This window comes from Pseudopipra pipra, chromosome 8 (assembly GCF_036250125.1).
Source record: "Pseudopipra pipra isolate bDixPip1 chromosome 8, bDixPip1.hap1, whole genome shotgun sequence".
In the NCBI taxonomy this organism is placed as follows: Eukaryota; Metazoa; Chordata; class Aves; order Passeriformes; family Pipridae; genus Pseudopipra; species Pseudopipra pipra.
This window is the reverse complement of record NC_087556.1, coordinates 30,638,399-30,655,354: the sequence shown is the minus strand read 5'-3', so window position 1 is coordinate 30,655,354 and position 16,956 is coordinate 30,638,399. Positions and strand designations below refer to the sequence as shown.

The following is a 16,956-nucleotide window of genomic DNA, read 5'->3' as shown; positions in this document are numbered from 1 at the left end:
CTCGTTTGTGGGGTTTCTTTAGCAAAGATGCCGAACAGGTTCCCTCCGCAGCGGGGGTTGCCGTGCGCTGCGGGCGGCTCCGGGGCATCCCCGGGCCCTGCACGGACCCCTTAGCCCACCCCTCCCTGAGCCCCGCTCGGGGGTGGCACCGCCGGGGGCGACCCCGGGGACACCGCGGGCTGCGCGGAGGGGCCGCGGGCCCTGGGGTGTGCGGGGCTCCCGCGGGTGGCACCGCCCGCCCCGCCCCGGCCCGGCGGGGCAGCGCCGGGTGTTCCGCGCAGCTGGGGGACTGGCGGCCCCGCCCGGCGCTCAGGGACCGGCCGCAGTGCCGAGCGAGCCGTGTCCCCCCGAGCCGAGCCGTGTCCTCCCGAGCCGTGTCCCGTCCCGCGGGGACAGCCGGGCCGCGGGACAGCGCCGCCGGCTGTGTGTGTATTCCCCCACCCTCCCCCGCGGGTGGCGTTGCCCTTTTAAGAGCGGCGCGGGGCGGCCGTGACGTCGCGCGCGCAGAGCGCTATCCCGGCGCGCCCGCCCGCCCGCACAGCCGGAGCGGCGGCGGCCCCGCGGAGCGCCCGGACCCGCCCGGCACCGGCACCGGTACCGCCGAGCCCGCACGGCCCGCACCGCCCCGCCGGCACCGCCGCCCTGCCATGCGCCGCGGCCCGGCGCCAGCCTCCGCCGGCGGGAGCCGTCCCGGCAGCAGCAACAGCAGCGCGGCGGCGGCAGCGGCGGCGGGCGAGCGCTGAGCCGCGGCCCCGCGGGGCGCGGATGTCCGCGGGCTGCCCGCGCCGGGAGCTCTCGCCGCGCTGACGGGGCGGGCCCGGCGCCCCGCTCGCCGCAGCGCCCCGCGCCCGCCCCCGGGCTCCCCGCAGCGCCGCCGCTCCCGGCCGCGCTTCCGCCCGCGCCATGGCGGGGAAGGCGGCGGCGGCCGGCGCCGGGGTGCTCCTGGTCACCGCCAACGTCGGCTCCCTCTTTGACGACGTGAGTACCGCGGGGGCCGGGGGGAGCGGGGGCTCCGGGGCCGCCCGACCCCGCGCTGGGGGTCCCGGCAGCCGTTCCGGCCGTGTCCCGGCGCTGCCCGGGGGTGGGAGGCTCTGCCGGAGCCCGGGGCGGGGGGCGCGGGGCGGTGGCAGAGCCGCGGGAGCGCCCGGGGCGGCGGGAGCGCCCGTGCCATGTGCCCGTCGCCGGGGGACTCGCGGGGTGACACTGCCCGCAAGGTCCGGGGGCTCCGCCGCGCCCTGCCCGCCTCCGGGCGCTCCTCCCCGGCTACCGGCGGCGGTGTGACACGAAAATGCAGCATAATTTCTGTTCCGCGTAGTGTTTTCGGGCAAAACCTCGGGAGCATTTCTCCCTGCTGCAAGTAAGACGGGAGCGCAGCTGAACCCAGGGAGGAAGGCTCGCTTGTGAACGGAGGCAGATGCTGAGGAGTATCTCCGGGCTCCCGAACCCCCGGGGCTGCTCCCCGGGATCCGTCGGGCTCCGCTGAAGGCAGTGGCGAAGCCCCCTGGGCCTGAGCGATGCTGACATGTCCCACAGCGCGACGGGAGCGTTTCCAGGGGTTTGCTGGTTGTAAAGCCGCGCACATCTGGCAGAGAATTAGGTCCAGACTCATGCTGTGTGTTGCTCTTGCGGTGTGTTAGGACAGGCTTTGCTGCGAGCCAGCCCGGCACATAGAGTGTTGAGGTGCAGTAACCAAGGGGTTTTTTTGTGTGTTCTTCAAAGTCTGCTTTGCTTTTACATTGCTTTAAAGGCTGCCCTGAAGTTCACACTTTGATTTAAACAGCTGTGGTGGAAGTATGCAGATCATCTTTTCTCCAAGTTCAGTAAACTTTTACAGTTGTCACCACAGTCGTACAGTTAAATGTGTCCATATTAAGTGAACGCTGTGAAAATACTCATTCCATAGTAATTGTCGTGGTTGTGGCTTTGGACGTGTGCAGTGTCTGTGTGTAAGTGACCTCATGTGGGTTTAGTGGGGTTTTGGCAGGTGATTCCTGCCGTGTGTCCTGCTCGTGTCACCGTCCCTGCCATCGAGGCCAGCGCTTCAGTTCAAAGTGCTCTGGTGCCGTGACAGAGCGGGCACTTCGGAGTGCTGTCACTGTAGGGATCCCGGGCTGTCAGACCGAACCATTTCCTGGTTGTTCCCTGTTAGTATTCGAGGCTCTGTGTGTTCCTCGAGTGTGCTGGCTGTGCGCTGTTCTGGAGGGAACACTTTTCAGCTCCAGCCAGCCCTTGCCATGAAAAAATTAGTTTTCCACAGCAACAAAAGCAGGCTCATTTAGATCAATTCCACTGCAGGTTGGGGAATTGGAAGGCTGATCTGAAGGTCTGTGTTTGTGCTCCTGGTGTGCAGCTGTTGGAGTTGGGACTGGAGGCTGCCTGGCCCGGCTTCTGGAGTTCTGTTGGTGCAGTTAAGGCACAGGAAAGATGACATTAGCTGGGCTTGGGGACTCGGCTCTTGAGCTGTGTGTTGGGGCTTCAGGTGTCTGCTCCTTGCTGGGCCCTTCCTGTGCAGTCGAGGAATATGTTTTTCTGCTGTGACCTGGAGTGATTTCAGTTGTGAACAAGGACTCCTGCTTTGATAGACTGCGCCTGAGCTGGGCCGTTCCTTTAACCCATGTTTTCCATTTCCCATTTAAAATTTCAGTTGGTGATACATATTTTAATTCAACACTACACTTTTACTCCAGTGTTGCCTGATCTTGGGGCAGTGTAAGGGTGTGAGCTGCCACAAGGTAGTGCAGGAATGCTGAGCAGTTGGGATGGTTGGGCTGGGCATCCTGCACTAACATAGTCCTGCCAGCTCATGCTCCAGGATCCCATCCACTGCTGACCAAAGTCCTCTGGGAAGCATTCCTACCTGGAGTTCCAGGCCAGGTGATCCTGTAAAGGGCTGCTGTCAGCAGGCTCTGGTGATGGGGCTAGCCCTGCACGGTGGGACTCCTGCCCCCCTTCCACCCAGGGAACCCTTGCTGGCTCTGCACTGACCCATCTCTGTGTGTTCGAAGCAGCCTGAGCAGGGCTGTGAGGCAGTGATGTGATTTGCATTTCATTTTATAGAAGAACAACTTAAAACACCCAGGTTTGTCTGGGTGGGACAGTCTTTCCTAAATCACTGGTATTGCTGATCTGTCTGTACTTTTGCAAAGAGGGGAAAATTGCCTTTTTTTTTTTTTTGCTCTCTAGTTGCCAAAAGCAGGTTATGATAACACACCAGTTTGCTTCTGCCAGGTATCCACATCCACTAATTACCTGTTGCAATGGTGACCTGGGAGCTCATGAATAAACATGAACAGTGAAGAGGGACTGCACTGGGTTGGCTTAATTCTGCTGCTTCATTAAAAATGCTAATACAGTATTAGATCTGTAAATACTCTTTCAAGTTTCATGAACATGTGCATCTCATGAATATGAATGTGTATGATTTTTGGTACATTCATGTTTACTTAAGCATTTAATGCTTTCTAGCTACGGAAACATTTATTGTTTTTATCACAGTATATGCAGTAACAACAGATGGAGTTCAGGCTACCCTGGGGTCCCTTTCTCTATTCACCCTCCTCTGATGCCCCTGCCTGTGGCAGGGCAATTCAACTAGATGATCTTTAAGATCCCTTCCAACCCAAACTTGTGATCTCAGCCTTTCCCTCTTTCTCTCCCTCCCTGTTTCCTTGCTTCCTTTGTCTGCACTGACAAAATTTCACATGTACCTTGCGATGAGCCGAGTGCCGTGGTGGGCACAGCCTTCATCTGCCTGGCACTGCACTGCTTTTGCTGTACCAGGGTTTAATTACTTTAATGTCCCGGGTATTTTTACAATCTACTGTATCCCCTTCATTCTCTTCAGTTACTTTAAATGGCTTAATGCTGCTTCTTTTCCCTGGGACAAACACCTGGAAATGAGGTGTGAGTAGCTGGTGTGGGGAGGCTATGGAACAGTATTTTCTGTGGCAGAATCTCATATAAACACTTTTATTACAGTTTCTGCTATGCTCACATTTATGCTCTATTTCAGGAGACTCTTGTTTTACTCCATTCTAAACCCCCTGTGCAGGAGGTGAAATTTCGAGGTAGACCAGAACTTGGGACTGCCCAAAACTTCTTGAGCTATATGAAAGTGATGATGGGGAGGAGGAAGCTGTTTTGTTATCTTTTGCAATGTTTGAAAAAAAAAAAAATAATTGAGGGATCCAAATCTGTTTTATCTTGAGCATGATGTTGTTGATATGGCATGGCCAGCAGGATATGGCTGTTGACCCAGATGTGCAACCTGACAAAGCTGAGTGGTGGCCCAACACGGTGATACCTGGCTGTGGAACAGCTTGGGCTTTGCGTGCCCTTCTTCATCTGGTGCTGGGAAAAGGGTTTTGGTTTGAAAAATCCTTCACTGCTGCTTGTCTTCTACTTCTGCACTAGAGGATGAGCTGAGGGGGGCGTGTGGGGGCAGCTGTTGGGATCGGGCCGTACGATGGAGCTGCACCAGCAGCAGTGCCCGAGCTGGCCTGTTACTGAGGTGCCTTTCCAGGTGTCCTGGTACAATGAGCAGCTGCTGGTACCTGCGCTTCGAAAGAGCTGTAGGCTGGTCCCTGTTTGTAGCTCTTGCTTCGTTTGGCCTTTAGGTGGGTGATAGTGTCCAACATGGACAGCAAGGGATGCGCTTGCAATTGCACAGTTTGGCAAGGTCAGTGTCAGCCCTGCTCAGAGTGGATCTAAACACTCACCCTGATTTTATAGCTCCCTGGGTGTCAGCTTCCAAGTAATCCAGCTCTTGGCATCCCCAGCATGGGCTAAGGGCACACACCAGCCATATGCTGGTGGAGTTACTGGTAACCAGTGCCCCTACTGAGAGAGCTGCATGCTGTGGTCCAGGGGCGCTTTGCGTGTGGAGGCTGCACGTGTCCTGCTCACCACCAGCCCTTCACCTGCAGCCCATGAGGTGTAGTCAGTGACAGCTGAGCATGGGCTGTAAAGCAAAGCCCTTTAAGTATAAATGGGGAGCAAGACTCAAAGCAGCCGTGCAATAAAACAGTGACATGATGTTGTGTGTCCATGTACTTGTAGGATTTAAAGCTCTTTTCTGATTTGCTGAAGATGACTGGAGCAGCAACAGTACAGGCAGCACCGAGGGTGGGGGTCTGCTCCAAGATGGGGTTGTATCCTTAAAAAATCCACTTTAACAAAAAATCCAGCGTTTTTTCTTCTTAGCAGATAGTTTTACAATTCTCTGAGCAAAAGAGTTTCTGTTAGAAGCTGGTACAGTGTTTAGTCTCCCTTAAGGATGCTCAGAGGATTATCATGTAGCCCATCTTTTCCTTTTGATTAGGTGTTATCACTGACAGCAAGAGCACACAGAACATGAGGAAGTAATAGTGGCAAAGTGCATTATGTAATTACAGCTTTCTGTTAATGTGGTTTTATAATAGGTAGAGTTGGCATTTTACAGGTTGCTGGCTTTCCATGAATTGCCAGTGTATCAGTGTGATAGTTTAAAAGGATTTATTTCCTATTTTATTTCATATTTAAATATGAAATCATGCAATGTGAGTAGGATACCATAGGAAGAAAGCCTTGCATAAGGATCTGATAGTTTATTAACTTGGGTGAGCAGTAGACCATATTTTAAAGGTTTTATTCCTGTTCCAAAGTTTTCATCATCAATTTTCTTACCATAGAATTTGACTTCAAAGACACAGAATAATACTAGTCAAGCTCTCAGATTTCATGATTTTTCATAAAAGGCTGATCTGGTTTTTACTTACTTTTTCTCTTTTCCTTTTTCTGTTATTTATTTCAACATACATATTCCACACCCTGCAGATTATTTCCTCTTTTACCTCAAATGCTTTCTTTCCCTTTTTGTACCATGTGTACTCAGCTCTTCCTGAAAGCTCTCCCCTTACTCCTTATTTATGATTTAAATCGAGGGTGTCACTTAAAAAAGGAGGCTTTTCATTTGGAGTTTTGTGTGCACCTCAGACAACCACCAGGAAGGTGAGTGTGGCTGCCCTGAACGCACCTTCTTCTCTGTCAACGAGGAGATTCCACCAGGTTAAACTCCAAAGTTTCCTCTCCCCCAGGGCAGACCAACACACCATGCCTTGGCATCTGTGTGGGAAGAGGAAAGCAAGTGACTGAAGCACCTTGGAAGACAAACCTCAGGGAGGTGTCTGCTCCACCCCTGCAGAAGACCGGCTGCTCTAGTTGTAGCTTTGCCTTGTCCTCTGCCCCTGAACTCTTAGCTTAAATTGGAAAAAAAGGTAAAAGGCAGGCAGGTGTGACCACAAGCCAGTGACAGGCTTTTAGTATGTGGAAGTTCTCAAAATACCTCTAAGTTAGTGTAGGTTAATACTTTATTCTCTAACCATCTTCTTTCACTCTCTTGGTGAAGAACAGGAAGTGGTCACAGAAAAACAGGACTCTATGTCTTTGGTGGCTGCTTGAATGGCCTCTCGGAGTCATTTAGCATCCTTTTGGCATCTTTATTACTGAAGTGACATCTTCCCCTGATGAAACTTCCAGGGAAATGTGTTATTTGATATTGTGGGAAAGGTCACATTAAGCACAATAATCATCATTCTGGGGAATAGTGAGTATTAAAAGAAAAATGTTACTTTTACTGCTTTTCTTCCAATAGTGTGTAGTAGTTATTTGACACTCTTAGCACTACTATAATTATTTGTACGTAATTTTTAAATGTAAATGTTCTATTTAATCGCTTTAATTTTTAACACTTTCCCTATTATTGGCAAAGATTGAAATTAAAGCAGTTATTGACAGCAAACAAAAGTGATCATTGCTCCTATATGATATTTGAAGTCAGATTTAATTGATGGTTTTCATTAATGTCTTCAAGTTGTTAAGCACTTGTCTTTGTGAGTCAGTCAACTGTAATGGATAATATTCTTGAAAGCAGAACATTAGAGCTAAGGAAAGCAATTAAAACCCTGTGACAGCGCTGCAGGTTCTCTTGTGGTGCAGGTACCTCACACAGGGGTTCAGCAGCTCCCAGGGGCTGTTTACTGTCACTGACACTGAGTGTTTACCAGCCTGTAGCACTGAGACCTCTAGGCTGTAATTCGAGGTGGGACTTGCAGCCCAGGGATGTGGTTACAAGTGCCAAACTCCAACACAGAGAGCTTTCCTTTCACTTGTGCCTTGTGACTGGAAGGACTTTCCCTTCAGGTTTTCATTTGTCCTCAGTGAAACAGCTTCTGATCTTTCCTTGTGCTGTTTTTCAGTCGGTGAAGAGCTCTCCTGCCTATATTCCTTGCCAAATCCTGCTGTCCCTGCCTTTTCCGTCTCCTCGGTTTCCTATAGTTTCACCTCTGTTTCTTTTCTAATAGAGTTCACAGTCAGAAGCTGTAGTCAGGAGAGGCTTTAATGTCACGTACAATTGTAGCAGGGACAGAAGAGCCCAGGAGTTGAAAGGAGGCCGTGGGTGACACAGGGGTATGCAGGGCTCCCTGCTGTGTCTCCCTGGGCTGGGCATCGATTGGCCATCCAGTCAGGGGTTCTGCTCAGCCAAAGCTTTTGGATAAGCTGCTGCTGAAGGAGGAGAAACCCTGATCTCTTGCGCACACAGACGTGCTCTTGTTTCTAAGACAAACGCGTGGTTTTGTGTTTGCCCACTTCCCGTGTCCATGCTTGGGGCCACAGCTGGCCGTCCAGCTCTCCACCATCCACAACCTGGGATTGTCTGCTGCTTGTGGGTCACTGACAGCTCCAGAAGTGTTGGAAGCATGGCATTTGGTCACATCACATGTTTGCTCAGTCTTTGAAAGCCAGAACTAAAAAAATGTTGGTTTGGGGTGGTTGGCCGATGCACGTGCAGAAAAACTGTGTTGCTGCTCCTTTCAGGCATGCCCGGGGATAGTGCACTGAACAGTGCTGGAACCAGGTGGTTTGGGTTTTTTTCTTTGCAACACAAAGCACATTGTGTTAAATTAGGCTCAAATTTGGAATCCATAGTGTTGGATTGCAGAACTTGTGGCTGCAGATTGCTGTACAGGACGCCATAACCACAGTTCAGAGAGGGACTGTGTGCCTGTGCTGTACAGCACCATCCATCCCTCAAAACAACCTGGAGAGAAAAATAACTGCTTCAGGACAAAAGGTATGTTCCAGGAGGAATGGTGGTTAATGGTGGGAATGCTGGACTGGGCTCTGGAAATGGGGCTCAGTTTGCGTTAAGCCACAGACATCCTGCGTGACCCCAAGGAAGTGGCAGCATATTCTCCAGACAATTGCCCTTCCAATTGCCACCAGAGGTATTCCTGTGCTTGGGACAAGCTGCCAACATGGCATCCTGGTTCTCCTGCCAAAAATGGGAGGATTTTGGAAGGATGCTATGGAGATTCTGAAGCTGGTGTGGTGGGCAGCTGTGATGGCAGGTGAGCTGGGAGCGCAGCTCTGCAGCTGGATCAGGCTGTGTGAGGGGAGAGCCGTCGGGGAACGGACCGTGCTGGCCGTGGGCGAGAGCCAGGGCGAGGACTCATTCTTTCCCCTTTAGCTCGAGGAAGGCAGAGGAGCACCGTGTACAGTCTGCAGCACGAGCCTGTATGGACATGCACCACGTTTGGTTATGGAGAAGTTCCTGGCTAAACAAAGGCTCAGTTAATCTGAGCTCTGTGAGCCTCCTGCTCAGCAAGCGGCTCCTTGGCTGGCACAGGCTCAAATGAATGGCAAAACCAGCTCTTCAGACAGGCTTTACAAGTCTCTCTTTAGTTAGGGGAGTAAGTAAAAGCAGGGAAGGATGCTCCTGTGGGTCTGTGCTTTGGTGAGGCTCACAGAGACTGTTTACAGGATGTGGATAACGTCACCTTCTCTAGAACATTCAGCTCTGGGTATGAGGCTTCACTCACACGGCGCAGGAGTGGCCCATCGCGGGCATTGGGTACCATGGGAACACACCGTATCCAAAACCTGTTTGTTTTACTTTGCTGAGGTAGAGTTGCCTCTACATGTTTGCTCATTTTCCAGTTTCCACCTTGTTCTTGAAAAGAGATTTATTTTTTTAATTGTCCTTGAATGTGTCATCAAGGTACTGGGTGTTAATGGCTGGGCTCCTTGGAGCAGCTCTGTGCTGGGCTGGTGGCACTCCTGGCACTGCAGTGGGTGAGCAGTGAGTGGCACATGGGCTTTGGGAGCCCATGAATTCTTTCCTTAAAGCTTTTTAAGTGATGCCATGGGAGCTTGTTTTGAAGTTTTTTGTTTTTCCTGGTGTGGCAAACTCTCTAATTTTAGAGACTCTACCAATCCCAGTGGGAAAAGCAAAACTGGTTTTCCCATAGGAACAGCTCAGAACTATATGCTGAACTCTGTGGCAGTCAGTATTTGTTTGTGTGTCAAGCAAACATGCAAAGAAATTGTACAAAAATTACTTGGGAGAATTCTGAATTCATTAAGTACCATCAGCTAGCATTGGCTCTGTTTTAATTACTTCAGAATTCTTGCTTATTTAGGGAGAGAATTTGTGCTTTTCTCGAACAGTCTGAGCAGTGAAGACCTTTCTGTGCACTCTTGGGCAGACAGCTGTCGTCGGGTCCAGCAGTGCAGCAGATTTGCGCAAAGGAGGTTCCCTTTGACAAAAGCATTGGGTATTTGTGACCCTGACCTCACCATTCAAAACAGTTTTTAAAACCAGCTGTTCAAAGTGAAAGTGTTGGTCTAGAATTCCTATCGTGCTTTTTATTGGAGAAAGAAATGGAAGAACTGTTTGGGGTTGTTTTGTTTTGTTTTGTTTTAATTTATTTTTAACTACAAATGCTGCCAGGCACATGAAGGAGTCAAGAACTGGGTGGAACAATATGATAGGACAAACCCACTCACTTCAGAGAACTGGATGTGACCCAAAAATCTTCTGCTAAAGCTAGTTTGTTTTCATGAACTGGCAGTGCTGTTTTTCTGGGCTGGGAGGACAGGCCTGATCCCAGCTCGGCTGCTCACAGGGCTCTGCAGCCAGATGTCATTTGTCTTGTGGGACAGCATTTTAGCAAAAAGGAAGCAAAGCCTTTTCCCTTCAGCTGTCCTTACTAAATGTTAAAGTATTTGTGATTTATGACCACTGTGAATCTTTTACTTATCTCAACAAACAAAGATCTATAGTTCCTTTCCCACTTTTTCCTAAGTTATATTAATGTGTGGATCTACTTGTTCTTGTAGAGAGAGCTGTCAGCCAGGTGAAGGGAGATACCCTTGATAAGTAGGTGAATGTTGGTACAAGACTTGCTTGTGTTGCTTAAAAATAATGAACTTCTGTGAACATTCAGTGTATAATGAAAATCCATATTAAACAGGTAAGGGATTTGTTTTATGCTACATTCAGAGCAGTGCAAGAAAGGTCCCTAAGGAAACGCTAGAGAGTTTGTGGTACGTCCATCCTTGGAGGTGCTTGGAAGCTGTCTGGACATGGTCCTGGGCAGCTGACTGGGTGACCTTGCTTGAGCAGGGGTCAGACCTCCAGAGCTCCTTCCCAACCTCAGCCAGACTTTGTGACAGCCAGGCATTATACATTTTTTCCTTTTTTTTTTTTTTTTTTTTAATTGCTGATGCCATTGTCCATTGCTTTCCAGCACTTGCTGAGGCTGACTGCCTACTTCTTTGTTGAACTTCTTTTGGCAAATCCTCATCCCATTTTTATCTGCTTTTCTGTTACAGACACAGGCCATTTCCAGATGTTTTGCATAGTGACTGTGGTCCAGGAGCTGGAACGTGTGCATGCTTTCCTGAAAACTTGAGGAAAAACATGCATGTTGTCTGTCAGCTTATAAAGTCTCTAAATCTTGTGAAAGCTTCATCATGTCCTATTAGTGTGTGGGAATTGGAGTCTCCAAGTCAGGCTCACAGTTCTGATGGGTTTTGTTTGTTTGCTTTTCTGTTGACATTTCAGTAGAAAATAAATACGCTGTTCCCAGTTACTTCAGAAGTGGGAAGGAGCCAGAAGACCATTCCAAGTGCCTGAGACAGTAAGGGCAGTGGATCCTCAGGGTTCAGTGGCAGCTAATGAATGTAGTATTTACCCCAAATGAAGCAGCAGCAGAGGCATGAGATGGAAAGTGATTCAATAGCAGAGTGGCTGCTTCACTGGCAAGTTTCTGTTTTATCTACTGCTGTGTTTGCAGTATTGCTGTTTGTTACTTGAAGCATGATTGGTCCAAAGAACTGTGCTGAGAACTGGGAAGAGATGTTGTCATAGTGCAAAAGAAAAAAAAAAAGGCATTTCTCTTCTGTATGTTTTTGTTCAATCCCCTGGTCACGTACAGCAGGGTGACCTGCTATTCACATTTGCAATCATTCACCTGGCACAGCCAGAGCTTCTTCCAGCACTGTAAAGCTCTCCTGGGCCTAGTGTCCGAGGAGCTGTGGATCCGAGGGGCTGTGTCCAGAGCTGCAGATTCGTGGAACAGGGCTTGGCTCCCCTCCCTCAGCAGGACCAGGCTCGCCTGATGCCTTTGCCTCCAGCAGCAGGGCAGGTTTAGACCCTTCCCTCTGCGGAGAATTCCAGACTTGGCTCAGTAGGGTTGCCCAACCTGCATTTGTGTCCTGGGGCTGGCTGGCTCCTTTCTCCCTGCCACAGTGAGATTCTGGGTGTGGGTGCTCTGGGGAGGGGGCACAGCCCTCTGGGGATGGGGTATTGGGGCCACAGCTTGAATTCAGGAGATTTCACAGGGAGTGAGTTGCCCTACTGGAGCAGGGAACAGCACAGGCAGATTGAGCGAGTCTGAAGGATGCTCTGGGTCATAAAGGAAGGAGAGGCCTCTTGAGGCCATGGATATGTCTCTGCATCTCCCTGTCCCGTTTCTGCAAACAGGAAGCAGTTTTGCAGCTGTGTGAATTCTTTGTTTGAAGAGTCTCTGTCTCATCTACTGCTCAAGGTGCTGGGCAGGGTTTTTCTGAAAGCTGTGCAGGGCTGTGTCCTGGAGATGGAGTGATGGAGGGACCCTGTTGTGCTCCACACCATAAATGCACGAGTACTTGGTTCTGAATAGTTTCTGACTTTCAGGTTCACCCCTGCGATGAGACCCAGAGGCAGGGACAGGGACTGGAGCAGAGGAGGATGGCCAGCATTCTTATCCAGAACTGCAGCCATCTCTCTGGGATGTCACACAAATACCGAAGTACTAATGAATGTCCTGGATAATAGACAGTTGTTTAAAAAACAAAAACAAAACAACAAAAAAAAACCCAACAAAAACCCCAACCAAAACCAACCAAACAAAACCCAACAACAAACAAACAAAAGAAAAAAACCCCACAAAAAAACCAAACAAAAAAACAAAACAAAAAACCCCACCAAAACAAACAAATAAAACACGGCCAAGAAACAGACCCAAACAAAACCCAAAACTCCCAAATCCCCAAACAGTTAAAAGTGAATGTTAAGTAGCCTCATACTTGGCAGGAATGTTGTTACTGTTTTTTCTTCCAAATACAAGAATAAACCAGTAGTGAATCTGCCTCAGCCTTGGTGAAAAGCTGGCTCTGCTCAGGAGTCTGGAGATGCTTGGGTCATGTTCCTTAGAGCTTTTGCTGAGAACTGGAGAATATATTAGACAGCGCTTTAACTGTGTTTCCTGGAACTGTGCAGACACTGACACTTCATGCATCCTAGAGGGAGATTCCTCCAGCTGCTCTGCATTTTCAGAAGGTGGTATTTTAGTCTTTAGTGGTATTTTAATTTGTTGAAAAATGTGAGGACGTTATCTGGAGATCTCAGCAGAACTCTTACTTTGTCTTCACAGCACTTCTTCCAAAACCTCTTAATTAAATCCATGAACTGATTGTTTTTGTTAAATGAGTATATAAAGAAGTGGGAAAACTTCTGAAGTTGCTTGTTAATGTAGGAATTTCCAATAATGTTTCTGAAATGTGACATTCACAGAGACAGCTTATTAGACTATTCCATGTGTTTTGTTTCATTTTTCATGCTTTTCCTTGCCTAAAAGGGATACTTTTCCCTTAGTACATATTTTAAGGTAGAAAAAGGCAGGTGTACAGTGTCGGTGGTTGTAGATGAGGGATATTCATGGCCTTCCTATGTTGTTTAGGGCAGCGTATCCCTTTGATTCATGTGCCCAACCTGATGTATATCACTGTAAGTATAATCCGACATCCCGTAAAATAACTGTGGGATTATGCAAGAGTATCTTCTGTAGAGCATAAACAAATCATAATGTGAAAATACAACAGGTAAATTTGCTAAAACCACGTTTGGAATTGGGGGGGGTTACTTCAGATGACTTTTCCATGTCTCTCCAAGCACTAACTGTGACTTACCATGGGAGACAAATCTGTGCTTTTTCCAAATAATTTAAGTAACCATGAATTCAGATGGCATTCTCTAAGTAATTTTGGAAATAGATGTTGTTCAGACCTCTGCAAAGAGAGGGTAGAAGCTGTTTTCCTCCTGAAGCACTTGATTTTGTATCTTCTGTTTTGAAAGTGCTGATTTGAGTTCTGTGTTTGCAGTACTGAGACCTTTGGATCAAATCTCTTCTCACAGCTCAGCCTACTCTAGAGTCATTTGCCTTTTCATAGAACAGTGGCCCTGGCCTGTTCCTGGGAAGGTGACACACTTCTTGGCTTCCTCCAGAGGCGGAGGGTGAGCTGGATGGATGAGGGGGAAGTATGTCTGCTTTGTTCTTGCGGTGCTGCCTTTGGCCAAGTTCTGTGAGCCTGTAACATCTTCCCTCTGGTCCCTGAACCAAGTGATGTACGGGCAAACTGGCCTTTATAATAAACCAAGTAGGCTATGGGAAGTCATAAAAAGTAGCTACAGGGGCTGCTTGCCTTGTATCTTAGGGTGATTGGTAGAGCTGTTAAACACTGCCTCGATTAAATACTACAGACCTCTTAGTTCGGAAAAGACTTGGAGTTACAGGTTTCTTTGGTCACAGTTCCTGTCGGGCTGAGTGGGGCTGGGACTGATGGTGAGGGGTGCTGCAGTGGTCTGAGATGTGCAGAAATAGCCCCAACCCCAGCACTGCTCCCTGCCTTGGAACCCAGAATTTGTCCGTCAGAGCCTTTTGCTGAGGCATTGCACCCACAGCTTAGGATGGCTCCGGCTGCACCGAGGGACTGGTGCCAGGAGGTCGTGTTAGAGGTGTCTTCTCCATGTACATCGGTGAGCAGGGTGTTAGGAGTTTGTGTTCAGAGTTTAGAAATGCAGCTTGGTTGTGGTTAGTTGTGTAAGGGTTGTTTTTGGGGTTGGTTTTTTTTTTTTTCAGAGGTGTTTTTAGTGTTTTATTTGGGGGTTTACATTGTGGGGTTTTCTATATTTTGAAAGGGACTGGATCCTGACAACTTGAAGAAACTGTGAATAGGTCACAGTAAATACTGCCCTGGTGAACTGTGTTTCACGTGTGTTACTAGAGAGGTGGTGAAGCTCCTCAATCCTTTTAGCCCTCATCTGTGTTGGGAAGGGTAACCCAGACTGCAAGGCAATGAGTTTTCTTGGAGCAGTGCTCTTCTGTCTGTCTTACACTTTTTCTCCTCCTTTTATCATTGCCTGTGCTTCAAATATGGATAAAATGGAAATTCTCATTTCTGAAGCCGTGTTGCATAAATATTTCTATAGTATATTGTAAGATGTACTGGATGTTTAGAGATCTCAAAACAGGAGCAGCAACTGAACTAAGTTAATATTTGTGATTAATTGAGCTTGTGGTGCCTGGAGAGCCCCATGACAAGTACAATTTGCAGTACGAATGCAGTGTGAATTATAATGCATACTGTGGAGACAAGGTGTCAGTATGGAAAAACAAATTGTAAAACCTTCCTAAAATTCAGTGCCTGATACTGAACCTGGAGTATAGCAAGTATTGTACCTTGTGGAAAATGTGCAAAGCAAATACCAAAGGACGTGGCGTTAACAGAGCTCATTTAAATGTCTGGGCACCTGACATAAGTGCTGTGTGCTGGGTGAGCAGAGCTGTAGGTGCTGGCAATGTGTGTGTTGGATTTGGAGAGCCTGCTCTACAGCTTTGCTGCGCTTTCTAATAACGTGATGGGTTTTGCTTAAATAATGTAACTGGGAATAGAAGTGTGATTACTTCAGGGGATGCTGCACTATCAGCAGAATGACCACATGGTGCATGTGGTTTGTTTGGCACTTTAATTAATGTGCCAACCTGCCCATTGGTTCCCATGCTGTTGGGTGCACGGATCAAATGGAACACCTCCTGTCACCTGCCCTGACTCGGGACCAGAGGGGCTGCTCAGAGATGAGCATGGTCTGAAGAGGAGCCCAGCAAATGATTGGGTTTGTTTGTGAGTGTTAAGGATGGCAAGAAACAGTTCTCAAGCCCATGTTCCTTGTGGGGCTCTGGAAATGGCTGTGGGGGGGCTCTGGCCAGAGACACTGACTGCTGTGCTGTTTGGGAAGTGGCTCAGCAGACGTGCTGATAAAATTGAGGTGCACAGTTCTCTGAAGCATCCTCCCTCCAGACTGCCTGATACTTACTCCTTGGATAAATTGCAGAGCACAAACGAAGGCAGGGGGCAAAACTGCCCTACTTTCCTTGAACGGTGCTTCAGACTTTCACTGAATTCATCGCTGCATCTTGTTTACTTCTTTGAGTGTTCTTTGCAAACATTGGCAGCATCAGACTTGGCCTTAAAAAAAGGAGAAAGTGTGCTATTTCCGTTCTACCTCATTTTGTTTAATTGAATATTTTTTAAATATGTCTGCCATCCTCACTTGGCAAGGCCCCTTGAAATCTCTAGCCATGAGAAGCTCTGCTTGCAATCTGCGAACTGGGGTTTCTTTTGGTTTTCTTTCTCAAGTTGCTGTTCTTTTTTAAAACTCAGCACAGACATTCCCAGCAGTTACAGAAGAGTGACTTAGTTTCTGACAATAGCCATACTTTGCTGACCTTTGCTAGGCTCTGTGAGTGGCTTGTCCCTGTGAGCTGCTGCAGGAGAGCTCGTTTGGGTGACGACAGTTGTGCTCCGTCATGGAGCACTGGAGATAACAGGGAAATGAGAACATGCCAGTTTCTGGATTTGTACCAAGTAACTGCTAATTTTGGTAGTTCAACAACATTTAGAACTAGCATGTCTGGTGCAGACCTTTTTGTAATTTGTCAAATGGAACGGATTGGTTTTAAGACATTATTTAAACCAAATTTAATACTCTACTAGTTTTTAAACCTGGCAGATAGCTAAAGGTACAAACCCCAAACCTAATCACTGTGTTATCTTCCTTCAGAATGATTTTTATTACTTGGTATGTTGCAGCAATATGTCTCTCTCATACTGATGTCCATCCTTCCTATCCAGGAGGGAGATGAACTATGTCACATCCTTTTATTTAATGAGCAAAAAGCATAAAGTGTACTTTGCTTCTCAATTCATGGGTTTTCATGTTTTGAACCTGGTCTTTTTTTTTTTTTTGTATCTTGTCTGATTAACATGAGACTGTTCTGTTCAACACTAGTTTGTCAAATGCTAATTTGTTTGTTTTGATGGGAGATTTCATAAAGTAAAATCTTTATCTATGTAAGTAACTTCAATGAACCTTTGAGCCTCTTGGTATGAGTAAAATGAACAGGATTTTCCACAGATATAATTAGTGAAGGCAGAATAGGTGTTTTCAAAGAGAAACAGCCCAGGATTGGGTTGGAGGATGAGAAGGTGTGTATTATTCAGGAAGGAAGTAGGAAGCATTGGAGTGGAGCTGTGTGTGAATTCTCTCACCCTTCTGTATAACGATAACCCCACAAAGGTGATGTTTTCCTATATCTGCAAATATTTATTACATTAGATGGATTGATGTTTTAAACAAAGTAAAGCTCTTGATGAAATTTAGTGTAAGTTTCCATATGGAAACTATGTCAAATATAATCAAAGCAGACATGCAAAGTATTAACAATTGTGCTTAGCAAATCCTTTAAGGTTTTGAGAAGACCTTTATGTGTTAGGGATTAATGTGCTTTTTTTCAGATACTGAAATGGGACTTT

At 47.9% G+C, this 16,956-nt stretch overlaps 1 protein-coding gene across 3 annotated transcripts in view; it reads left to right on the top strand.

Moving 5' to 3' along the window:
• The first annotated feature begins 823 nt into the window (after positions 1–823).
• Positions 824–16,956, top strand: part of INPP5A (inositol polyphosphate-5-phosphatase A) — a 187,903-nt gene continuing 171,770 nt past the window's right edge. For all 3 annotated transcript variants that reach the window (XM_064663456.1, XM_064663455.1, XM_064663454.1), the window contains exon 1: positions 824–978. In XM_064663456.1, the coding sequence (XP_064519526.1) occupies positions 904–978 (75 nt within the window). In that variant the 5' untranslated portion in view covers positions 824–903. The remainder of the gene's footprint in view (positions 979–16,956) is intronic.